The 25,514-nt window shown below is 49.9% G+C and overlaps 1 protein-coding gene across 11 annotated transcripts; it reads left to right on the top strand.

Moving 5' to 3' along the window:
- The first annotated feature begins 25 nt into the window (after positions 1-25).
- gemin5 (gem (nuclear organelle) associated protein 5) lies at positions 26-24,586 on the top strand. Of its 11 annotated transcripts, none has more exons than XM_061248432.1 (30): positions 27-308; positions 486-640; positions 777-958; positions 1,163-1,314; positions 1,453-1,554; positions 2,934-3,066; positions 3,180-3,342; positions 3,636-3,848; positions 4,586-4,671; positions 4,848-4,930; positions 5,324-5,457; positions 5,633-5,706; positions 6,207-6,385; positions 8,181-8,320; positions 9,914-10,085; positions 10,976-11,200; positions 11,501-11,626; positions 11,741-11,863; positions 12,357-12,449; positions 12,556-12,693; positions 12,940-13,087; positions 14,121-14,240; positions 15,606-15,816; positions 18,091-18,342; positions 20,960-21,122; positions 21,394-21,748; positions 22,217-22,390; positions 22,439-22,639; positions 24,120-24,204; positions 24,320-24,586. In XM_061248432.1, the coding sequence occupies exons 1-30, from the start codon at positions 167-169 to the stop codon at positions 24,482-24,484; spliced, it is 4,689 nt and encodes a 1,562-aa protein (XP_061104416.1). In that variant the 5' UTR covers positions 27-166; the 3' UTR covers positions 24,485-24,586. The 11 variants fall into 11 exon arrangements, with proteins under 11 accessions (XP_061104407.1, XP_061104416.1, XP_061104412.1 ...); XM_061248428.1 differs by having other exon boundaries at positions 21,941-22,390; XM_061248427.1 differs by having other exon boundaries at positions 21,394-21,832; positions 21,941-22,390.
- The last annotated feature ends 928 nt before the right edge of the window (positions 24,587-25,514 follow it).

Raw genomic sequence — 25,514 nt, 5'->3', positions numbered from 1 at the left:
ACATTTCAAAAAGCTTCACGACTGTCGTTCTGTTTACAATACGGCATATGCTCGGCATGGGAAGTGCCCAGAAAAGTGTTTCTGCTGCGCGTGATAGTATGTCAGTCTGCTCACGTGTAACACTTTGATTTAGTAAAACTAACACATCCAGGTAAACTGTCACAGAATGCACGAGAGACTTCTCCCTGCCTCTCCTAACTGGTACTGCTCGCGGTCCAGCGACACGAGTAGAAATGGTATTTTTGGGTTCGGCGCTAAAAACACTATATATCTGCTTGACATCACCGTCTCATCACCTGCAATTGTGGGTAAGTTCCAATTTTCTGTCGCGTTTTTCTCACAGATAACTTAAATCTGCTTTTATTTAACGTGCAACTACTTAAATGGCTAATATCAAGTTGAATCAATTTTCAACAGTTGCACAGTAGTCTGTATGTATAGCTTGGTTTCCTGAGTGGCGTCATTGTTTTTCCTTTTGGTTTCAGGCGAACTTAATGGCCACAAAGAAAGAGTGTCCGGGCTTGCGTTTTGCCGCCATCCCGGACAGGACCATCTATGCGCGAGCACTTCTGACGACGGGACGGTTAAGATCTGGGACATCAACGATAAGGCCGTACTGAAAGAGCACAGATCTCACCAGGTGAATTCATAAGAGACCACTCCACCCCCCCAACTACTTTCAGCGCATCATTATCACTTTCTGTATTCTGCATCAGAGCATGGCAATATTGCATCTTTAAGACGCACATGATAAATACAGATGTGTTTTTGTACAGGGCACAATCACAGCTCTGCACTGGTCTCCAGTGGAGAAAGACTTGGTGGTCTCTGGTGATGAGAAGGGAATTGTGGCTTGCTACTGGTTGAACAGAGATGACACACAAACCCTCTTTCCTGAACCAAGAAACATCTTCTGCCTGACCTGCTCCCCTCATAATGGAAAGCACATAGCTGTAGGGTGAGCACACTTGGCGGCCGTCTCTCTGGGGTTGAACATTAACACAATAACACCATAACATTAACACAATAACACCATAACATTAACACAATAACACCATAACATTAACACCATAACACCATAACATTAACACAATGAATGTGTACATTCGTTCATACAGCATGTCATTTGCTCAGACCAAATTAAATGTTTTTTCTTCTTCAGGTACAAGGATGGGATGGTGATCGTGATGGACATCAGCAGGAAGGTGGAGGTGCTCCATCGCCTGAGGGGCCATGACGATGAGATCCACGCCCTGGCCTGGTGCCCTCAGCCTGGGGAGGATCCTCTGTTCGGCCGGGCCGAGGAGACTCCAGGTGACAGAACCAGGCCTGCCGCGAACCGCTAGGACACAAAACGGATCCGTCAACATTCACAGAAATAAGCCAGAACTTACTGATGTGTGCAGGGCTTTCTCATACTAGCTGATTGTATTTATATTTCTCTCTTGACAGAGGTAACGAACGGAGTGGCAGAGGGAGCAGAGAAGGGCTGTTACCTTGCCTCAGGAAGCAAAGATCAGACTGTACGAATATGGAGCACAGCCAGGGGCAGAGGTCCGCTTGCGTCCGCCTGTCTCCCTGCCTGTCTCCCTGTCTCTCTCTCTGCCTGTCTCTCTCTCTGCCTGTCTCTCTCTCTGCCTGTCTCTCTCTCTGCCTGTCTCTCTCTCTGCCTGTCTCTCTCTCTGCCTGTCTCTCTCTCTGCCTGTCTCTCTCTCTGCCTGTCTCTCTCTCTGCCTGTCTCTCTCTCTGCCTGCCTGTCTCCCTGCCTGTCTCCCTGCCTGTCTCTCTCTGCCTGTCTCCCTGCCTGTCTCTCTCCCTGCCTGTCTCTCTCCCTGCCTGTCTCTCTCCCTGCCTGTCTCCCTGCCTGTCTCTCCCTGCCTGTCTCTCCCTGCCTGTCTCTCCCTGCCTGTCTCTCCCTGCCTGTCTCTCTCTGCCTGTCTCTCTCTGCCTGTCTCCCTGCCTGTCTCTCTCCCTGCCTGTCCCCCTGCCTGTCTCCCTGCCTGTCTCCCTCTCTGCCTGTCTCTCTCTCTGCCTGTCTCTCTCTCTGCCTGTCTCTCTCTCTGCCTGCCTGTCTCTCTGCCTGTCTCTCTCTCTGCCTGTCTCTCTCTCTGCCTGCCTGTCTCTCTGCCTGTCTCTCTCTCTGCCTGTCTCTCTCTCTGCCTGTCTCTCTCTCTGCCTGTCTCTCTCTCTGCCTGTGTCTCTCTCTGCCTGTGTCTCTCTCTGCCTGTGTCTCTCTCTGCCTGTGTCTCTCTCTGCCTGTGTCTCTCTCTGCCTGTGTCTCTCTCTGCCTGCCTGTCTCTCTCTGCCTGCCTGTCTCTCTCTGCCTGCCTGTCTCTCTCTGCCTGCCTCTCTCTGCCTGTCTCTCACTGCCTGTCTCTCACTGCCTGTCTCTCACTGCCTGTCTCTCACTGCCTGTCTCTCACTGCCTGCCTGTCTCTCTCTGCCTGCCTGTCTCTCTCTGCCTGCCTGTCTCTCTCTGCCTGCCTGTCTCTCTCTCTCTCTGCCTGTCTCTCTCTCTCTCTCTCTGCCTGTCTCTCTCTCTCTCTCTCTGCCTGTCTCTCTCTCTCTCTGCCTGTCTCTCTCTGCCTGTCTTTCTGCCTGCACCTGCCTGTCTCTCTCTCTCTGCCTGCGTCTGCCTGTCTCTCTCTGCCAGTCTCTAAAAATTCTAAAATTTCCCTCGGGATGAATAAAGTCTCTCTCTCTCTCTCTCCCTCTCCCTCTCCCTCTCCCTCTCCCTCTCCCTCTCCCTCTCCCTCTCCCTCTCCCTCTCCCTCTCCCTCTCTCTCTCTCTCTCTCTCCCTCTCCCTCTCCCTCTCCCTCTCCCTCTCGCTCTCGCTTCACCGTGGTTCTAGTGTACTGTATGTGTTTGCCAAGCCAGTGACTACTTGGGATACTAGTGAGCTGCTTTTATAACCTCCCTGCCCTCCAATCAGGTGTGACGACCCTCAAGCTTCCGTTCCTGAAGAGGAGAGGAGTGGGCGTGGACCCCAGTGTGAAAGAGCGTCTCTGGCTGACGGTTCATTGGCCGAAGGGGTGGCCTTCGCAGGTTGTCTCCAGCTGCTTCGGGTATGTTATCACTGTAGACGTTATTAGACATTACTGAACGTGTGATTATTCCAGGACTCTTTCACCATGCTGGAGGTGTCTGTGAAATGCTTGCGCTCTGTCTGCCCCCCCAGCGGAGAGCTGGTCCAGTGGGACCTCACCAAGACGGGGAAGCAGAAGTGGAGTCTGCTGGGCTCCTCCTCAGACGGGCAGAACCACAGCCGCATTGTGTTCAACATGAGCTCTGTGGGCCTGGGGGGCCGAGAGCTTCTCCTCAGCACCTCCATGGACAGGGAGGTATGAGCTCCAGAACTTTCCACAAGGCCACATCTCACCTGGCCACATCTTACCTGGCCACAAGAGACAAAAAAATTTAAATGTGTCTCAAATTAGGTGTGTGTGTGTCTCTCAGATTAAGCGTGTGTGTGTGTCAGATTAAGTGTGTGTGTGTGTGTCTCAGATTAAGTGTGTGTGTGTGTCTCAGATTAAGAGTGTGTGAGTGTGTGTGTGTGTGTGTGTCACATTAAGCGCATGTGTGTGTCTCAGTTTAAGTGTGTGTGTCTCAGATTAAGAGTGTGTGTTTCTCTCAGATTAAGTGCTGGGACCTGTCTTCATTGGAGTGCTGTTGGACGCTCCCCACGCTGGGGGGGTTTGTGTACAGCCTGGCCTTCTCCCCGGTGGGGACCGGCTGCCTGGCGCTGGGCGTGGGGGACAACATGATCCGCGTGTGGGGCACCCTGTCCCTGCAGAACCGCTACGAGACCCGGGCCTTCTGGCAGGGCATCAGATCCAAAGTCACTGCAGTGAGTCAGCCACTCTGCAATACTGCACTGCTGTTTAAACATTCCTGTCCAGGGGCAGCCTGTAGCCTAGTGGTAAGGTGCTTGTGTCTATAGCCTATAGCCTAGTGGCTAAGGTGCTTGTGTCTATAGCCTATAGCCTATATCCTAGTGGTAAGGTGCTTGTGTCTATAGCCTATAGCCTAGTGGCTAAGGTGCTTGTGTCTATAGCCTATAGCCTAGTGGCTAAGGTGCTTGTGTCTATAGCCTATAGCCTAGTGGCTAAGGTGCTTGTGTCTATAGCCTATAGCCTAGTGGCTAAGGTGCTTGTGTCTATAGCCTATAGCCTAGTGGCTAAGGTGCTTGTGTCTATAGCCTAGTGGCTAAGGTGCTTGTGTCTATAGCCTACAGCCTAGTGGCTAAGGTGCTTGTGTCTATAGCTAATAGCCTAGTGGCTAAGGTGCTTGACTAGGACCTGGAAGGTTGGTGGTTCAAGCCACAGTACACTGCAAGATCTGTGCAGCTGTTGGGCCCTTGAGCAAGGCCCTTAACCCCACATTGCTCCAAGGGGGATTGGCCCCTACTTGGTCTAATCAACTGTAAGTTTCTTTGAATAAAAACATCAGCCTAGTAGCTGTAATGTAATGTTGTATTTAGAGATGAACAGTTCAGTATTTTAGCGGGTGTGTTTTAGCCCAGGTCACTTACAGAAGGGACCTTCTCGTGGTTTGGTTTCCGCATGTTTGTGGTTCATTTTGCAGTTGTCATGGCACCCAACGAAAGAAGGCTCCTTGGCATTTGGGACAGACGATGGGAAAGTGGGGATTTATGAAGCCTACTCTAATAAGTAAGTGGGCCTGTGCACTCATAGTCATGTTCAGTGTGCAAAGCGGAGTGCATTGCAGTTTTGTCTGTCAATAAGAATTTACATTTACATGTAAATATATTCAAAAGAGTGTTTAATTATGTGTGTGTATGTATGTATGTATTTATTTAAAGTAAAAGTCATAATTGTTCCACCAGGTCTCCTCAGATATCCAGCACTTATCACCGTAAGACAGTCTACACTGTGGCCTGGGGCCCCCCTGTCCCCCCCATGGCCTTCGGTAAGTTTGGGGAACGGTCGCCGTAACTCACTGAATAAACCGTCATGTGTCATTTCTCATTGACTTGGTGGACATTTTAGCTTGCTTTGTAAAAGCCACCAGTAGAGTAAGACTTCCAATGTGAATGTAATGAATCCTTTAACTGGAGATGGTTTGTAAAATGACAAGATTAATCATTGGATGAACATGGCTGCTAATTTGACTGGAATTAGTTTTATTGTGGTATCAGTTTTTGGTGGCTGTAAAAATAATTGCCTCAGTTTTAGGCACCATTTTCACGCAAGGTTTTGAAGCCAAGCACAATTTATATTGGCGGATACCATGTATTGATACTGTAGGTGTGTTGGGGGAGGGGGTCTAAGCTGTTCAGTGATTGGCTGCTTTGTCTCTAAGGGGGAGGGGACAAGCCCTCGATTGGTCTGTACAGTTGTGGGGGGGAGGGGCTGATTCTGCAGCATGACCCCTGGAAGCTGGCCGGAGAGGCGTCCGACATCGACGAGCTCATTCGAGACACAAACAACATTAAGGTTGACAAGGCTTTTTAAATTATCCATTTTATTTGGGGATCTGTGTTTATGCAACATGTTTTCAGCATAAATCATTCCGCGCAGGATGCCCTGTGTTTGTACTGATGTGTTTGTGTACTGATGTGTTTGTGTACTGATGTGTTTGTGTACTGATGTGTGTGGTGTGTTCTTGCAGCATAAGCTGTCGCCTCACACAGATTTCTGCTGGAAACCAGACGGTAAAGTGCTGGCCATCGGGAATGAAGATGGGTAATGATCCGTCCTGACCTGTAAACACACACACTGCAAAGCCTTAAATACACCTCTTTTTAATTCAGGTTTCACCTCTGATTACATCTCATCTGAACATCGAAGGAGGAAGTTGTCATAATGAGGACTGTGATACAGGAAGCTGTCATAATGAGCACTGTGATACAGGAAGCTGTCATAATGAGCACTGTGATACAGGAAGCTGTCATAATGAGCGCTATGATACAGGAAGCTGTCATAATGAGCACTGTGATACAGGAAGCTGTCATAATGAGCGCTATGATACAGGAAGCTGCCTTAATGAGCACTGTGATATAGGAAGCTGTCATAATGAGCGCTATGATACAGGAAGCTGTCATAATGAGCGCTGTGATACAGGAAGCTGTCATAATGAGCGCTATGATACAGGAAGCTGCCTTAATGAGCACTGTGATATAGGAAGCTGTCATAATGAGCGCTATGATACAGGAAGCTGTCATAACCAGCGCTGTGTCCTGCAGGTCGATAGAGGTGTACCATGCTCCAGACCTCCGGCAGCTCTGCTCCATCCAGCAGCACCACAAGATCATCAACGTCCTGCGGTGGCACCACCAGCTCGGCAGCCAGCACCTCCGCCACCTCCTGGCCTCTGGGTCCAGCAACGCCGTCATCTACGTGCACGACCTCTCCGGCCCCACGGGTGAGAGGCATGATGGGAATCTGAGGAAGAGCTGAAGATCTGAGCGGGAGGCGTCAGATTTAGTGACGCGATCATGAAGGTTTCGCTCCTGATCTCTCTGAAGATTATAGAGATTTTCCCATGCCATTTCTTCCTCCCCGATACCGATACCTGAACTTGCGTATCGGCTAACCGAGTACCGATCCGATACCTGTGCATTAATTTTATATATATATAACGTTTAACCGTGTGTATCCGATACTGCTTAGGGGTCGTATCATTTATTTTATTCTTTTCCTTTCTGGAGTACTGACAAATTTTTATTTAATTTTCTAACTTCATTTTGGGCAATCTTAATAGTTAAATGTCAACATTGTAAGTCAGATAATAGCCTAATTGCCAAGTTAAATATTTAGATTTGCATTGACATTGTACAGTGTAACCTCACAGTTGCAGATGGCTGTAGTTAAAATCCTGTAGTTTACGTCCAGGCATGCCGGTCGATTGTGAGTCATGTTTTCATCCCTCTTCCCTATGGCCAATACAGGTCTCTGTACAATTTGATATATTTGTATGTAACACTAAACTTTGCCAATGCATTTTATATGGCGTGGGACAATCGTGGTGGTGAGATGGTCCATTTTTTGCTGAAAGCAGGGAATTTTCGCTTTCTATATGTGATTGATCAATAGCCTAATGATAATGCATTGCTTCATTTATTTTTATGTAGGTACCGCATAGTAGAGAGCGATGTTCAGTTTGAATAAACACGGATGAAGAAACGCTATACGATAAGCCATAAGTGAAACAACCGTTATAGATTTAAAATACACAGAAATTGTTTGACAACTATAGTACTTTAGCATTCAATACCATACGGTGTTTGCATTCTTAACCCTTTGAAATGGCCGGAGATTGCTAGTTTAGAATGGAAACAGCGTATTGTAATATGCAGCATTTGTCCAATGATGGTATTAGCTACTTTATTTTATTTTTTTATGTAGATACAGCATAGTGGAAAGCTACGTTCAGTTTGGTAGTAGTTTGAATTTTGAACACGGATCTTCTGTGAACCTAACGTTTAAAACTCAGAACCGACCGTGCTCTTTCGCGGGATGCGGCTTCAAATGCTTTCTGAGATTATATAAAATATTGCCAAATTGCTGACATTTTACTAGCTCTTACGACGCTCTCCGCTAACATCGCACGTGTTGTTGTTTGCCTGAATAGCGTACATGAGCTATCATCACATGATAAATTATGTGGCATTGGATCGGTGCATCGCCTCACAGCAAGGAGGTCGTGGGTTCGAATCCCCGTCGGCCGGGGCCTCTCTGTGCGGAGTTTGCATGTTCTCCCCGTGTCTGTGTGGGTTTCCTCCGGGTACTCCGGTTTCCTCCCACAGTCCAAAGACATGCACGTTAGGCTGATTGGAGAGTCTAAATTGCCCGTAGGTATGAGTGTGTGAGTGAATGGTGTGTGTGCCCTGCGATAGACTGGCGACCTGTCCAGGGTGTATTCCTGTCTTTCGCCCAATGTATGCTGGGATAGGCTCCAGCCCCCCTGCGACCCTGATCAGGATAAGCGGGTTCAGATAATGGATGGATGGATGGATCGGTGCATAGACACGCGTACTCGCCGATACCCGATTGGGCTGTATCGGAGGCATTTTCGATACTGGTATCGGTATACGAACATCTGTAGACGATTACATTCGTCTGCGTTTTCGAAAGTGTGAATGTTACATTCGTGTTTTATCGTCTGCGTATTCAAGGGGGTGATTATGTTACTTTCGTGTTTCACTGTCTGTGTACAGAGTCTCCGCCGGAGAGCCCGGTTCTGATCACCGAAGCGTTCCGCAGTCTGGCGGGACACACCGCCAAAATCACTGACCTAGCCTGGAGCCCCCACCACGACGGGAGGCTAGTGACCGTCTGCTACGACGGGACCGCACAGGTGAGTCAGTCCACCGGTATGTTATACCTGACGGTGTGTCTGTAGGTGTGGGATATGTTATACCTGACTGGTGTGTCTGTAGGTGTGGGGTATGTTATACCTGACGGTGTGTCTGTAGGTGTGGGGTATGTTATACCTGACGGTGTGTCTGTAGGTGTGGGATATGTTATACCTGACGGTGTGTCTGTAGGTGTGGGATATGTTATACCTGACTGGTGTGTCTAGGTGTGGGATATGTTATACCTGACGGTGTGTCTGTAGGTGTGGGATATGTTATACCTGACGGTGTGTCTGTAGGTGTGGGATATGTTATACCTGACGGTGTGTCTGTAGGTGTGGGATATGTTATACCTGACGGTGTGTCTGTAGGTGTGGGATATGTTATACCTGACGGTGTGTCTGTAGGTGTGGGATATGTTATTCCTGACTGGTGTGTCTAGGTGTGGGATATGTTATACCTGACTGGTGTGTCTGTAGGTGTGGGGTATGGTATACCTGACGGTGTGTCTGTAGGTGTGGGATATGTTATACCTGACTGGTGTGTCTGTAGGTGTGGGGTATGTTATACCTGACTGGTGTGTCTGTAGGTGTGGGGTATGTTATACCTGACTGGTGTGTCTGTAGGTGTGGGGTATGTTATACCTGACTGGTGTGTCTGTAGGTGTGGGGTATGTTATACCTGACTGGTGTGTCTGTAGGTGTGAGGTATGTTGTATCTGACGGTGTGTCTGTAGGTGTGGGGTATGTTATACCTGACTGGTGTGTCTGTAGGTGTGGGGTATGTTATACCTGACTGGTGTGTCTGTAGGTGTGGGGTATGTTATACCTGACTGGCGTGTCTGTAGGTGTGGGGTATGTTATATCTGACGGCGTGTCTGTAGGTGTGGGATATGTTGTGTCTGTAGGTTTTGGGTATGTTGTATCTGACGGTGTGTCTGTAGGTGTGGGGTATGTTGTGTCTGTAGGTGTGGGTTATGCTGTATCTGACGGCGTGTCTGTAGGTGTGGGATATGTTGTGTCTGTAGGTTTTGGGTATGTTGTATCTGACGGTGTGTCTGTAGGTGTGGGGTATGTTGTGTCTGTAGGTGTGGGTTATGCTGTATCTGACGGCGTGTCTGTAGGTGTGGGATATGTTGTGTCTGTAGGTTTTGGGTATGTTGTATCTGACGGTGTGTCTGTAGGTGTGGGGTATGTTATACCTGACTGGTGTGTCTGTAGGTGTGGGGTATGTTGTGTCTGTAGGTGTGGGTTATGCTGTATCTGACGGCGTGTCTGTAGGTGTGGGGTATGTTATACCTGACTGGTGTGTCTGTAGGTGTGGGGTATGTTGTGTCTGTAGGTGTGGGTTATGCTGTATCTGACGGCGTGTCTGTAGGTGTGGGGTATGTTATACCTGACTGGTGTGTCTGTAGGTGTGGGGTATGTTGTGTCTGTAGGTGTGGGTTATGCTGTATCTGACGGCGTGTCTGTAGGTGTGGGGTATGTTATACCTGACTGGTGTGTCTGTAGGTGTGGGGTATGTTGTGTCTGTAGGTGTGGGGTATGTTGTGTCTGTAGGTGTGGGTTATGCTGTATCTGACGGCGTGTCTGTAGGTGTGGGACGTGTTGAAGGACGAGGCCCTGTGTAACTACAGAGGTCACCGCGGGCGGCTGCTGTGTGTGCAGTGGTCTCCGGTCGACCCGGACCTGGTGTGGACCGGGGGGGACGACTTCACCGCCCAGGAGTGGGCTGTGAGCAAGCAGGAGCACAGCAAGCCCCCCCGAGGTGAGGGGGGGTCTACCTGCACTCTCTGTACCTGCACTCTCTGTACCTGCACTCTCTGTACCTGCACTCTCTGTACCTGCACTCTCTGTACCTGCACTCTCTGTACCTGCACTCTCTGTACCTGCACTCTCTGTACCTGCACTCTCTGTACCTGCACTCTCTGTACCTGCACTCTCTGTACCTGCACTCTCTCTCTACCTGCACTCTCTCTCTACCTGCACTCTCTCTCTACCTGCACTCTCTGTACCTGCACTCTCTGTACCTGCACTCTCTGTACCTGCACACTCTGTACCTGCACACTCTGTACCTGCACACTCTGTACCTGCACACTCTGTACCTGCACACTCTGTACCTGCACACTCTGTACCTGCACACTCTGTACCTGCACACTCTCTCTACCTGCACACTCTCTCTACCTGCACGCTCTACCTGCACACTCTCTCTACCTGCACACTCTCTCTACCTGCACACTCTCTCTACCTGCACGCTCTCTACCTGCACGCTCTCTACCTGCACTCCTACAATAGGTGTGCAGTACCTGGGCTTTTCTGCCGAGCGAATGCACTCCGATGGATAAGGTCTGATTTTAAATTGTCATTGCTGTCTTTGAAGCTTCAGTCTTCAGTCTAGGGGCAGCCTGTAACCTAGTGGCTAAGATACATGACTGGGACCCTGAAGGTTGGTAGTTCAAGCCCCGGTGTAGCCAAGATGAGATCTAAACAGCTGTTAGGCCCTTGAGCATGGCCCTTAACCTCGAATGGCTCCAGGGATTGTCCCCTGCTTAGTCTAATCAACTGTTAGCATGTTATTATTATGATATATTAGTCTTCTCAAGGTGTCAGTTGTGAACTTGTATATCCCTTCCCTTGGTCTGAATGTTTTTGTTCCAGGCAAGAAAGGTGTAGAGCTTGAGAAGAAGCGATCACAGCAGCAGAAGGCCTACGCCAAGAAGAAGAAGGCTGCAGCAAAGGCTGCTGGGAAGGGTGGGGTCAGGGCTGGGGAGGGCAAGCCCCTGAATGGAGAAGGGGAGAGGGAGGTGGAGAGAGAGAGAGGTGTGTCCGACAATGAGGAGGAAGAGGAGGAGGGAGAGACAGACGGCACTCCTCCACCCACAGGTACCTCATCAGTCACTGCTCTCGTCTCAGATCACTGCTGCTGCTTTGCCTTCTGAGTGTCGTATTAAGAAATATTCTGGACTCTTGAATCCATTTGTGTCATTTAGTTTGCATGCTGGGATTCCTTTTCCCCAGAGTTTCTCAGTCAAAGACAACAGAAGATATAATTCTGCAGGTGTGTTCAGTGGAGCAGGGAGATTATGGCAGGTTTCAGTGGAAGAGACACCATGTCCTGCTGGTGCACTGTGACGTCTCGTGATCAGAACAGGAAGTAGTTTCCATTTCCGCTCGCTGTTTCAGCTCGGTCTAAAGAGAGCAGCCGGCCGGCGGACAGAGTCGTGGCAGAGAGGGTGCCACAGGAAGGAAAGACCTTTGGGAACGAGGGAAAGAAAGAGATGAAAGAAGAAAGAAGGAGAGAGAAACCAGGTCAGTTTGAGCATTGCACTCCATATGATTGCCAGTTATAAACAATGCATTTTATTTCATACTACAATATACCTCATGGGGGCATGTGAATGATGGACAGACTGGCTTTGGCAGAAATCCCAGGGAAGAAGAGGAAACCTCGATCCATCCTCCCCCTCAGCACTTCCATGGACCATCGGTCGAAAGAGGACCTCCAGCAGGACTGCCTCTGCCTGGCAGAGGTCCGCTTCTCTCAGGGTGAGTGCAGCTGAGTCCTGGGGCCTGGTCCCAGCACCACAGCGTGGTAGAATCCTGGTTACCCCTTTAAGGTGTGGGACCACAGATGCGTGATTGCAATGTTCCTAACTGAACCTTGTGATGATACTAATGATGATCGGTCCTGGGGCCATATTACACAAACACCAAACTCTGAAATCCTGTCTGAACTTAAGATGGGTAACTTGTACTTGTAACGTGGCCCCCTGGTAACTGAAAGCGGTGGCATTCTACAACACAGACATTTGAAAAGACATTCCAAAAATCCTACTCTACAGTGGGTTGTCCATGTACTGCTGTAAAGCTACAGGATTTGCACACAGTTTATTAAAATGAATAAAGTTGGCTGGTCTCTCTCTGCAGTGCGGTGATAACCTGGCTGGTCTCTCTCTGCAGTGCGGTGATAACCTGGCTGGTCTCTCTCTGCAGTGCGGTGCAGTGATAACCTGGCTGTGGCTGGTCTCTCTCTCTGCAGGGCCGAGGGCGTGTGTTCCTGGGGTGGGAGAGCACATCCAGCTGGGCCTTTTCTCAGACAGGGACGCCCTCTACAGGATGTTCCAGGAAGAGGGTAACCGACCGTGCAGCCTGCTGTGCTTCACGACTCATACCGTAACTCAACACTGCTCTCCTATTGGTGTGCTGATCTGCATGTGTGGTTCTGATTGGCTGTGCAGGGCGGAGCCACGAGGAGGGAGGGCACTATGAGTGTGCGGTGTACCTGTCGCTATGGCGAGGTGACATCACAGGAGCCCTGCAGGCAGCCACTCAGAGAGGAGAGCTGACCGACCACCTGGTCTCCATCGCACCAATGGGTACGGAGCTAATAATACTGATAAGCATAATTGATCAGTAAACTAGAGGTTGTAGGTTGTCTGTTTAAGAGTGGCAGTGTTGGTGCACTGATTAAGCAGTCCAGAGTGAGTGAGTCCAGAGTAGGCACAGCTGTTCTGTAGTGTAGTTGTATTTAAAATGACTCTGGATTGTGTTTCCACGAAGTGAAATGTGCTGATCAGAAAAGCGTTTTTAACCTGGTGTGTGGTGTTCCTCTCCTGTCTCAGCGGGGTACGGGGTGTGGCTGAGGACCGTCGAGGCCTTCGTTAAGCAGCTGTGTTTCCAGGAGCAGTTCCTGAAAGCCGCCTCCTACCTGCTGTCCATCCACAGAGTCTACGAGGCCGTGGACCTCCTCAAATCCCAACAGCTCTACAGGTTCCCCCAGCGACTCCCTCCAGCCTTCTAACAGCGCTCTGACTCTGCTGTGATAATGGATGTGTCTCTCAGGCCATAGCACTGTTGTGATAATGGATGTGTCTCAGGCCACAGCACTGTTGTGATAATGGATGTATCTCAGGCCCCACAGCACTGTTGTGATAATGGATGCATCTCAGGCCCCACAGCACTGTTGTGATAATGGATGTGTCTCTCAGGCCATAGAACTGTTGTGATAATGGATGTCTCTCAGGGAGGCCATAGCGCTGTTGTGATAATGTATGTCTCTCAGGGAGGCCATAGCGCTGTTGTGATAATGTATGTCTCTCAGGGAGGCCATAGCGCTGTTGTGATAATGTATGTCTCTCAGGGAGGCCATAGCGCTGTTGTGATAATGTATGTCTCTCAGGGAGGCCATAGCGCTGTTGTGATAATGTATGTCTCTCAGGGAGGCCATAGCGCTGTTGTGATAATGGATGTCTCTCAGGGAGGCCATAGCGCTGTTGTGATAATGGATGTCTCTCAGGGAGGCCATAGCGCTGTTGTGATAATGGATGTCTCTCAGGGAGGCCATAGCGCTGTTGTGATAATGGATGTCTCTCAGGGAGGCCATAGCGCTGTTGTGATAATGTATGTCTCTCAGGGAGGCCATAGCGCTGTTGTGATAATGGATGTCTCTCAGGGAGGCCATAGCGCTGTTGTGATAATGGATGTCTCTCAGGGAGGCCATAGCGCTGTTGTGATAATGGATGTCTCTCAGGGAGGCCATAGCGCTGTTGTGATAATGGATGTCTCTCAGGGAGGCCATAGCGCTGTTGTGATAATGGATGTCTCTCAGGGAGGCCATAGCGCTGTTGTGATAATGGATGTCTCTCAGGGAGGCCATAGCGCTGTTGTGATAATGTATGTCTCTCAGGGAGGCCATAGCGCTGTTGTGATAATGGATGTCTCTCAGGGAGGCCATAGCGCTGTTGTGATAATGGATGTCTCTCAGGGAGGCCATAGCGCTGTTGTGATAATGGATGTCTCTCAGGGAGGCCATAGCGCTGGCGAAGGCCCGGCTCCAGCCGGACGACCCTGCGCTCACAGAGCTGTACTCCACCTGGGCCAGCGTGCTGGAGAGGGACGGACACTACGCCACCGCGGCCAAATGGTGAACACCAAAACATAACACATCTTATAGTCATCATCTTATTTCCTTTACTTTTTTTGCTGAATAAGATTCAAATATTTAGATTTACAGTAAATCCTCAAATTGTGTCCGGGATTCTATTTGAAGCCGGGCCTCGGATAATAGCCGGGGGCGTGGTCGATTCGGACAAATAAAGGCCGGCCCCCAAATACAAGCCGGGGTAATATTGCCTACCAGTAGGGCTATCAGTCCATGAGCACTTGAAGACATTGATTCGATTTAACTCAATGAAATTAATATTTTATATTGTTGGTTGGTTTAATACTGTTGCCAATGAAAAGTCGTTGTCCTGCACCATGGGTCTCCAACACGTTGCTCTCAAGCTACCAGTCGCTTGCCGCCCCCTTCTAAGTAGCTTGCCAAAGGCTGAAGCAGTATACATTTAAACACAATTGTTGCTGCAAGGCATTCCAGCTGACGAATTGAATAAAAAGTAAATCGGGCAAAATAAAAAATTAACTCAGTTTAGGCTACTTGACTACGCAATAAGGTTTCCATGTATTTACAGCACAGCGCACGTTCAGTGAATGAATGAAAGCGGCTGCCTTGGCTCGCAATAAACAGACGGGTGGAAATCCCGACACTCTTTCAACTACATAAAACTTAACAGTGAACCATCAGTGCCCATCAGTCCCAACATTTAGCAATAGAATCAAACAGTCCAAAAGTAAATTAAATCCCAAACCAAAGCAAAAATCTTTTGATAGCCTACCGGTATGCTGCTCCAAACGAAACGCATGTCTCACAATAAAACGCACTTTAGGAAAAAAAAGATCCTTAACTTGCTGTTATCTACGCTCATTTGTTATTGTTCATGAAGGCATGTCTGGCAAGTTGTTATTTTATGGAATCTGGACTTGCATGTGATTTATTGTGTTTGAGAATATTTGCAATAAACGAATTCTGTTAAGACTGACACTATGACTTACCAAACAGTGTTTCCTGATTAGCCTACACTAATTGATTTCTGAACGGTTACAGGAAGTGTTGAACAGTGTTGGCCCACTTTAAGTGTAGCCTTTTACTTTATTTCTAAGAATAAAATTCTACAACAGAAGCCTAATAAGAAATAAAGTCCTGCCTCGAAAATAAATGCCTGTGCTTTGTGCAGCCTAAGTAAATAAAAGACCCCGGACACAATTTGAGGATTTACGGTAGACTAATTTAATTTCAAGCTTTCCCAATGGAATAAGAATGTCACTCAAGCTGGCATTAAATGTGTGTGACATCTGGCTGCAGTATAACATCCCTGCTCTCACACAGCGCATCCACACATTGGACAGTATTATCTGTGGTTTTGTCCTCATGTCCTTGTCAATCTCTCAGTTACCTGGCAACAGACTGCGCCTTTGATGCTGCCAAGGTGATCGCTAAGAAAGGTGACGTTCTTTCGCTGAAGACCGCGGGCAGACTGGCAGCCATGGCGGGAGAGAAGGAGCTGGCACACTCGCTGTCCCTGCGCTGCGCCAAGGAGCTGGCGGCCGCCGCGGATTGGCTCGGAGCTCAGGAGGCACTGCGGACACAGGAGAGCTTATTGGTCAGTCAGCCGCCAATGAAAGAGTCTGTGTCTGTGTGCTGGAGTGGGTTGTGTCTGTGTCTGTGTGCTGGAGTGTGTTGAGTCTGTGTCTGTGTGCTGGAGTGTGTTGAGTCTGTGTCTGTGTGCTGGAGTGGGTTGAGTCTGTGTCTGTGTGCTGGAGTGGGTTGAGTCTGGCTGTGTGCTCGAGTATTTTGAGTCTGTGTCTCTGTGCTCGAGTATGTTGAGTCTGTCTGTGTGTTGAGTCTGTGTCTCTGTGCTCGAGTATGTTGAGTCTGTCTGTGTGTTGAGTCTGTGTCTCTGCTCGAGTATGTTGAGTCTGTCTGTGTGTTGAGTCTGTGTCTCTGTGCTCGAGTATGTTGAGTCTGTCTGTGTGCTTGAGTGTGTCTGTGTGCTTGAGTGTGTTGAGTGTGTCTGTGTGCTTGAGTGTGTTGAGTGTGTCTGTGTGCTTGAGTGTGTTGAGTGTGTCTGTGCTTGAGTGTGTTGAGTGTGTCTGTGTGCTGGAGTGTGTTGAGTGTGTGTCTGTGTCTGTGTGCTGGAGTGTGTTGAGTGTGTGTCTGTGTCTGTGTGCTGGAGTGTGTTGAGTGTGTCTGTGTGCTGGAGTGTGTTGAGTGTGTCTGTGTGCTGGAGTGTGTTGAGTGTGTGTCTGTGTCTGTGTCTGTGTGCTGGAGTGTGTTGAGTGTGTGTCTGTGTCTGTGTGCTGGAGTGTGTTGAGTGTGTCTGTGTGCTGGAGTGTGTTGAGTCTGGCTGTGTGCTTGAGTGTGTTGAGTGTGTCTGTGTGCTTGAGTGTGTTGAGTGTGTCTGTGTGCTTGAGTGTGAGTGTGTCTGTGTGCTTGAGTGTGTTGAGTGTGTCTGTGTGCTGGAGTGTGTTGAGTGTGTGTCTGTGTCTGTGTGCTGGAGTGTGTTGAGTGTGTCTGTGTGCTGGAGTGTGTTGAGTGTGTCTGTGTGCTGGAGTGTGTTGAGTGTGTCTGTGTGCTGGAGTGTGTTGAGTGTGTGTCTGTGTCTGTGTGCTGGAGTGTGTTGAGTGTGTCTGTGTGCTGGAGTGTGTTGAGTCTGGCTGTGTGCTGGAGTGTGTTGAGTGTGTGTCTGTGTCTGTGTGCTGGAGTGTGTTGAGTGTGTCTGTGTGCTGGAGTGTGTTGAGTGTGTGTCTGTGTCTGTGTGCTGGAGTGTGTTGAGTGTGTGTCTGTGTCTGTGTGCTGGAGTGTGTTGAGTGTGTGTCTGTGTCGGTGTGCTGGAGTGTGTTGAGTCTGTCTGTGTGCTGGGGTGAGTTTGTCTGTCTGTGTGCTGGAGTGTGTTGTGGCTGGCTGTGTGCTGGAGTGTGTTGTGGCTGGCTGTGTGCTGGAGTGTGTTGAGTCTGTGGCTGTGTGCTGAAGTGTGTTTGTGTGTGTTTGTGTGCTGGAGTGTGGCTGTGTGTGTTTGTGTGCTGGAGTCTGGCTGTGTGCTGGAGTGTGTTGTGGTTGTGGCTGTGTGCTGGAGTGTGTTGTGGCTGTGGGTGTGTGCTGGAGTGTGTTGTGGTTGTGGCTGTGTGCTGGAGTGTGTTTGTGTGTGTTTGTGTGCTGGAGTCTGGCTGTGTGCTGGAGTGTGTTGTGGCTGTGGCTGTGTGCTGGAGTGTGTTTTGGCTGTGTCTGTGTGCTGGAGTGTGTTGAGTCTGTGTGCTGGAGTGTGTTGAGTCTGTGTGCTGGAGTGTGTTGAGTGTGTGTCTGTGTCTGTGTGCTGGGGTGAGTTTGTCTGTGTCTGTGTGCTGGAGTGTGTTGAGTCTGGCTGTGTGCTGGAGTGTGTTGAGTGTCTGTGTGCTGGGGTGAGTTTGTCTGTGTCTGTGTGCTGGAGTGTGTTGTGGCTGTGTGCTGGAGTGTGTTGAGTCTGTGTCTGTGTGCTGGAGTGTGTTGAGTTTGTCTGTGTGCTGGGGTGAGTTTGTCTGTGTCTGTGTGCTGGAGTGTGTTGAGTCTGTCTGTGTGCTGGGGTGAGTTTGTCTGTGTCTGTGTGCTGGAGTGTGTTGAGTCTGGCTGTGCTGGAGTGTGTTGAGTCTGTCTGTGTGCTGGAGTGTGTTGAGTGTGTCTGTGTGCTGGAGTGTGTTGAGTGTGTCTGTGTGCTGGAGTGGCTGTGTGCTGGAGTGTGTTGTGGCTGTGTCTGTGTGCTGGAGTGTGTTGTGGCTGTGTGCTGGAGTGTGTTGTGGCTGTGGCTGGAGTGTGTTGTGGCTGTGGCTGGAGTGTGTTGTGGCTGTGTGCTGGAGTGTGTTGTGGCTGTGGCTGTGTGCTGGAGTGTGTTTGTGTGTTTCAGGGTTTTCGGGTGATGCTCTACACCAATGAGCTTCTCTCCATGAGGCTGGAGACCGGTGTGACCAAGCGGAGCTGCTCGACCAGTCACAGCTGGTCTGAGCTGGGTGGGCAGGACTTCCTGTGTGCGCTCAAGGCCGTGTTGCAGAGGGAGATGGGCGTGTCCGAGAACGACCCGGAGAGAGTCCGGTCCGTCCGACAGCAGCTGCAGGCCCTGGACAGTCCGACCGACGCTCCCAACATTCCCACCAATCAGGTGCCGTGTTCCCGGGAATGGGAATGTTCCAGGACTAAAACGGAGATGTTGCTACAGTGTGAAAATACACAAGCATTAACATTTTATGGAATATATACTTCCAGACATGTTTGTATGGTTATGAAGAATTTGACTTATTTCAGCTGGTCTAACCAATTGAGTGTCTCTCTCTGTATGTGCTGCAGGGCTAATGGAGTGTCTCTCTGTAGGTGCTGCAGGGCTAATGGAGTGTCTCTCTGTAGGTGCTGCAGGGCTAATGGAGTGTCTCTCTGTAGGTGCTGCAGGGCTAATGGAGTGTCTCTCTGTAGGTGCTGCAGGGCTAATGGAGTGTCTCTCTCTGTAGGTGCTGCAGGGCTAATGGAGTGTCTCTCTGTATGTGCTGCAGGGCTAATGGAGTGTCTCTCTGTAGGTGCTGCAGGGCTAATGGAGTGTCTCTCTCTGTAGGTGCTGCAGGGCTAATGGAGTGTCTCTCTCTGTAGGTGCTGCAGGGCTAATGGAGTGTCTCTCTGTATGTGCTGCAGGGCTAATGGAGTGTCTCTCTGTAGGTGCTGCAGGGCTAATGGAGTGTCTCTCTGTAGGTGCTGCAGGGCTAATGGAGTGTCTCTCTCTGTAGGTGCTGCAGGGCTAATGGAGTGTCTCTCTGTATGTGCTGCAGGGTTAATGGAGTGTCTCTCTGTAGGTGCTGCAGAGCTAATGGAGTGTCTCTCTGTAGGTGCTACAGGGTTAATTGAGTGTCTCTCTGTAGGTGCTGCAGGGCTAATGGAGTGTCTCTCTGTAGGTGCTGCAGGGCTAATTGAGTGTCTCTCTGTAGGTGCTGCAGGGCTAATTGAGTGTCTCTCTCTGTAGGTGCTGCAGGGCTAATGGAGTGTCTCTCTCTGTAGGTGCTGCAGGGCTAATTGAGTGTCTCTCTGTAGGTGCTGCAGGGCTAATTGAGTGTCTCTCTGTAGGTGCTGCAGGGCTAATTGAGTGTCTCTCTGTAGGTGCTGCAGGGCTAATGGAGTGTCTCTCTGTAGGTGCTGCAGGGCTAATGGAGTGTCTCTCTGTAGGTGCTGCAGGGCTAATGGAGTGTCTCTGTAGGTGCTGCAGGGTTAATGGAGTGTCTCTCTCTGTAGGTGCTGCAGGGCTAATGGAGTGTCTCTCTGTAGGTGCTGCAGGGCTAATGGAGTGTCTCTCTCTGTAGGTGCTGCAGGGCTAATGGAGTGTCTCTCTCTGTAGGTGCTGCAGGGCTAATGGAGTGTCTCTCTGTAGGTGCTGCAGGGCTAATGGAGTGTCTCTCTCTGTAGGTGCTGCAGGGCTAATGGAGTGTCTCTCTCTGTAGGTGCTGCAGGGCTAATGGAGTGTCTCTCTGTAGGTGCTGCAGGGCTAATGCAGTGTCTCTCTCTGTAGGTGCTGCAGGGCTAATGGAGTGTCTCTCTGTAGGTGCTGCAGGGCTAATGGAGTGTCTCTCTGTAGGTGCTGCAGGGCTAATGGAGTGTCTCTCTGTAGGTGTTGCAGGGCTAATGGAGTGTCTCTCTGTAGGTGCTGCAGGGCTAATGGAGTGTCTCTAGGTGCTGCAGGGTTAATGGAGTGTCTCTCTGTAGGTGCTGCAGGGCTAATGGAGTGTCTCTCTGTAGGTGCTGCAGGGCTAATGGAGTGTCTCTCTGTAGGTGCTGCAGGGTTAATGGAGTGTCTCTCTGTAGGTGCTGCAGGGCTAATGGAGTGTCTCTCTGTAGGTGCTGCAGGGTTAATGGAGTGTCTCTGTAGGTGCTGCAGGGCTAATGGAGTGTCTCTCTGTAGGTGCTGCAGGGCTAATGGAGTGTCTCTCTGTAGGTGCTGCAGGGCTAATTGAGTGTCTCTCTGTAGGTGCTGCAGGGCTAATGGAGTGTCTCTCTCTGTAGGTGCTGCAGGGCTAATGGAGTGTCTCTCTGTAGGTGCTGCAGGGCTAATGGAGTGTCTCTCTCTGTAGGTGCTGCAGGGCTGATGGAGTGTCTCTCTGTAGGTGCTGCAGGGCTAATGGAGTGTCTCTCTGTAGGTGCTGCAGGGCTAATGGAGTGTCTCTCTGTAGGTGCTGCAGGGCTAATTGAGTGTCTCTCTCTGTAGGTGCTGCAGGGCTAATGGAGTGTCTCTCTGTAGGTGCTGCAGGGCTAATGGAGTGTCTCTCTCTGTAGGTGCTGCAGGGCTAATGGAGTGTCTCTCTGTATGTGCTGCAGGGCTAATGGAGTGTCTCTCTCTGTAGGTGCTGCAGGGCTAATGGAGTGTCTCTCTGTAGGTGCTGCAGGGCTAATGGAGTGTCTCTCTGTAGGTGCTGCAGGGTTAATGGAGTGTCTCTCTGTATGTGCTGCAGGGCTAATGGAGTGTCTCTCTCTGTAGGTGCTGCAGGGTTAATGGAGTGTCTCTCTGTAGGTGCTGCAGGGCTAATGGAGTGTCTCTCTCTGTAGGTGCTGCAGGGCTAATGGAGTGTCTCTCTGTAGGTGCTGCAGGGCTAATGGAGTGTCTCTCTGTAGGTGCTGCAGGGCTAATGGAGTGTCTCTCTGTAGGTGCTGCAGGGCTAATGGAGTGTCTCTCTGTAGGTGCTGCAGGGTTAATGGAGTGTCTCTCTGTAGGTGCTGCAGGGCTAATGGAGTGTCTCTCTCTGTAGGTGCTGCAGTGCGTGTCCCAGGATGTCACCATGGGCCTGCTCAGCTGCCTGCTGGGAGACTGGGGGGCAGGGTTGGAGGAGGTGCTGCGGGGTGTGGCTCGCTGCAGGGGGGCGGGGCACTTCTCCCTGCTGTCAGACACCTGCAGACTGCTGTTCCCTGAAGGTGAGGTAGGGGGGCAGGTACAGGCACACTGTGGCTCAGACTCCTTCACCACAGAGGTGCAGTGCTGAAATGGCCCTGGACATTCTGCTGTGTTCTTCAGCTGCTGTCTCCTGGAATTTTGCTTTACTGCAAGATGATATTGAAAAATTAGCATTAACAGCAAGCGACCCCATTCTGTGCTGAAGTGAATTGGGATATAACTGAATTAAATGTGTTTTGGTAAAGACCTTGTGGGCCTGATTAAAGCTCATGGAGAGCCGTTCTCTTCCAGGACCAGACTCCGTAGCGCAGTACAGAGAGAGGCTGCAGCCCCAGGATGAGAGGGGTGTGGCTGCAGCAGACAGCCTGGTGGCCTGGGTGTGCTATACACACCTGTACCAGCACTGGTGGAGCCAGTCAGCCGACATCCCCGATACCCACCATCCCTCAGCCAGCGATACCCACAATCCCTCTGCCAGCGATACCCACAATCCCTCTGCCAGCGATACCCACAATCCCTCTGCCAGCGATACCCACCATCCCTCAGCCAGCGATACCCACAATCCCTCTGCCAGCGATACCCACAATCCCTCAGCCAGCGTTGAGCCGGACATGCAGACAGACACAGAGACTGTGGTCATGGCCGGGTCAGAGACTGTGGTCATGGCCAGGTCAGACACAGAGACTGTGGTCATGGCCGGGTCAGACACAGAGACTGTGGTCATGGCCAGGTCAGAGACTGTGGTCATGGCCGGGTCAGACACAGAGACTGTGGTCATGGCTGGGTCAGAGACAGAGACTGTGGTCATGGCCAGGTCAGAGACTGTGGTCATGGCCAGGTCAGACACAGAGACTGTGGTCATGGCCGGGTCAGACACAGAGACTGTGGTCATGGCCGGGTCAGAGACTGTGGTCATGGCCGGGTCAGAGACTGTGGTCATGGCCGGGTCAGACACAGAGACTGTGGTCATGGCCGGGTCAGACACAGAGACTGTGGTCATGGCCGGGTCAGAGACTGTGGTCATGGCCGGGTCAGACACAGAGACTGTGGTCATGGCTGGGTCAGAGACTGTGGTCATGGCCGGGTCAGACACAGAGACTGTGGTCATGGCCAGGTCAGACACAGAGACTGTGGTCATGGCTGGGTCAGACACAGAGACTGTGGTCATGGCCGGGTCAGACACAGAGACTGTGGTCATGGCCGGGTCAGACACAGAGACTGTGGTCATGGCCAGGTCAGACACAGAGACTGTGGTCATGGCCAGGTCAGACACAGAGACTGTGGTCATAGCCGGGTCAGAGACTGTGGTCATGGCCGGGTCAGAGACTGTGGTCATGGCCGGGTCAGACACAGAGACGGCGGTTCTGAGTGGTTTTGGCCGCGCCCTGCTGTCAGAGCCCCACGCCTCCCTCCAGGCGACCCAGAGGGCCGTAGAGGAGGTGCAGCAGCAGATCTCCAGCCTGGTGCAGCAGCACAGACTGACCCAGACCGCGGGGGACGGACACACGGACACGCACAGCTCCACAGACCCTCAGCGGTACGTCGTCCTCTCACTGCCTCACTGCCAGACCACTGCAAGGTTAGGAAAGACTTGTGGTTCAGTGTAGGCCCCTCCTTCACCCCCCCACACACACCTCTCACTCTGCAGCCCCATGAACTGAGCTGCCTAGCACAGGTGAGGTCCTCCTGCTCAGTTACCTAGGGCAGCGGTTCTCCAAGTCCGTCCTGGGCCCCCCTGTGTATGCTGCTTTTCGTTCCTACCACAATTGCAATCCCAGAATTTTAAGTTGTTAATATTTCTTAATTGGATGTTTTTCCTGATTAGAAGGATCATTCACCATCTTAAATCACATTAAACCTGCACTGTGTTAATCTGTTTAAGGGGGAAAAATGCAAAATAACTTTAAACACACAGGTTCAACAAGCTAATTACAAGGCTGTTGATTCACAACTGCCTTTAATTTGGTCAGTTAAAAAAATTGTTTTCTTTCTGTAAGTTTGCAGTATAGCAATGTGAACATAGCTTAATTCTTCCTGCAGGTTTTCTTGACGTGGTGTAGCTTAAGGGGCGTCTCACACCAAACATATTTCTTTGGCTGGGGGCGCCTATTTAATCATCATTTTCTGGGTTTGAAGAGTTTTTCACGCTGTTTTTGCGCACCAGGCGCCTCAATGTTTTTATGTGCAAACGATCAGCTCTGAGGGAAGGCGCCCTGTCTCTGTCTCTGTCTCTGTCTTCTCTGCTGTCCAATCGCCTGGGAACAGAGGCAGGGTTTGATTATGTTGCGTGGGAACAGAGGCAGGGTTTGATTTTGTTGCGTGGGAACAGAGGCAGGGTTTGATTTTGTTGCGTGGGAACAGAGGCAGGGTTTGATTTTGTTGCGTGGGAACAGAGGCAGGGTTTGATTTTGTTGCGTGGGAACAGAGGCAGGGTTTGATTTTGTTGCGTGGGAACAGAGGCAGGGTTTGATTTTGTTGCGTGGGAACAGAGGCAGGGTTTGATTTTGTTGCGTGGGAACAGAGGCAGGGTTTGATTTTGTTGCGTGGGAACAGAGGCAGGGTTTGATTTTGTTGCGTGGGAACAGAGGCAGGGTTTGATTTTGTTGCGTGGGAACAGAGGCAGGGTTTGATTTTGTTGCGTGGGAACAGAGGCAGGGTTTGATTTTGTTGCGTGGGAACAGAGGCAGGGTTTGATTTTGTTGCGTGGGAACAGAGGCAGGGTTTGGTTTTGTTGCGTGGGAACAGAGGCAGGGTTTGATTTTGTTTAGGTTCTATTTTAAACAAAGGAGGACAAATTGGCTACCGCAATAGACAGTTTTGGCCCAAACACATACTATTTCCGAAAGTTGTTTTGTGTTTCAAATCGTTCTGTCCGTCTCCAAAATGGCAAAACGAGTGCCCTCCGCGTTTGGGAACGCTGACTGATATGTGAGCAATATCGTCCTCTGCTCTGCTGAGTTCCTAAAATCTTTGTGGATTAAGTCAATTTTGTGTGAACTGTGTAATTCCTTTCCCAGCGATGCCAACTCCTCTCTGCCGTCTCTGATTGCCCTGGTTTCGGAACGCCACAAAGAACTCGCAGGAACTCCAGAACACATAAAAGTAAGGCAACTTTTCACATCTTTTGAAAATTACTTTGGGGATTCTGTTCGTTGTTCAAGTAATAATTGTTTTTAAAAGCCAAGGGTGTTGACTGTTGTTGTTCCCCCTTTCCCAGAAGTACCCTTTCCCAGATGTCTTGGAATGCTGCCTTGTTTTCCTGCACATGGACAGGAACTCTACTTCTGTTCCCAAACTCCTGAAGGAAGAAGCCTTAGGCCTGCTGCAGAAACACGGGACTACAGCCTCCCACAGCAAAGCCTGTCAGAAATTCTTAAATTAACAGCGACAAACTTTTATATCCAACTACAAAATCTGACTGGACCTTTTGTTTTCATTAACTGACAACAGTTGTGTGTATGTTAATAAAATGTTTTCATTCCTATATTTGAAGTTTATTTGCCATTCTTTTAATGAATGAGGTATAGACAGCATAATCTCGTACAGTGTGTTGCCTGCCTGGTGCCCAGGTAGGAGACATCCTGCAGCACACAGACCAGCTCCTGGCCAGAGCAGGGAGGAGATATCCTGCAGCACACAGACCAGCTCCTGGCCAGAGCAGGGAGGAGATATCCTGCAGCACACAGACCAGCTCCTGACCAGAGCAGGGAGGGATCCAGTGGTCATGGTCCATGTCGGGACCAATGACATAGATAAGGGCAGGTTTGAGGTTCTGCAGAACTAATTTGTGGAATTGCAGAAAAGATTAGGAGCAGAACCTCCACGGTTCTCCAGTCACATTTTAGGCGTGCAAAGATTCAAAAGGGTTAAACTTGATGCACAGTGTAAATTTATTCCCAACTAAATAGTTGAGAAAACAATCTCCACAGTGGATGAAAACTATACGCAAGAGTTTGAAAAAAAAAGAATAAACTATTAGATGTATAAAAAGGACATATGCTGAATATTATAATATGCATTACATTACATTACATTATTGGCATTTGGCAGACACTCTTATCCAGAGCGACGTACAACAAAGTGCATACCCATAACCAGGGATAAATGCGCTGAAAGACCCTAGAGGGAAGTACAATTTCAATTGCTACCCGTACAACAAAGATAAGGACCAGGGCCTATCTTTTTATGCGTGCTAAGGTTAAAAAAGGAGATTAAGTGCATTTAGAATAACAAGAGAACTGCTATATAAGAATACAGATATTTCTGAGGCCTTAAATGGCGACTTTGAGTTTTACCAGGGAGGAGGTTACCAGTAGGCCGGAAGGCATATTCAATACTCAGAATTTCTTAGCCGATATTGAGATGGGGGATAAAGAAGGACCAGATAAATTACATAAAGACAAATAAGGCAG

The sequence above is a fragment of the Conger conger genome, chromosome 7 (genome assembly GCF_963514075.1).
Source record: "Conger conger chromosome 7, fConCon1.1, whole genome shotgun sequence".
Taxonomy (NCBI): domain Eukaryota; kingdom Metazoa; phylum Chordata; class Actinopteri; order Anguilliformes; family Congridae; genus Conger; species Conger conger.
This window is presented reverse-complemented; position numbering and strand designations above follow the sequence as displayed.

Coding starts and splice junctions, on each gene's coding strand:
- gemin5 (XM_061248422.1), top strand. CDS start 167: ATGCACGAGAGACTTCTCCCTGCCTCTCCTAACTGGTACTGCTCGCGG. Junction 5,707..6,206: donor GCCATCGGGAATGAAGATGG/GTAATGATCCGT, acceptor TGTGTCCTGCAG/GTCGATAGAGGTGTACCATG. Junction 18,343..20,959: donor CCAACATTCCCACCAATCAG/GTGCCGTGTTCC, acceptor CTCTCTCTGTAG/GTGCTGCAGTGCGTGTCCCA.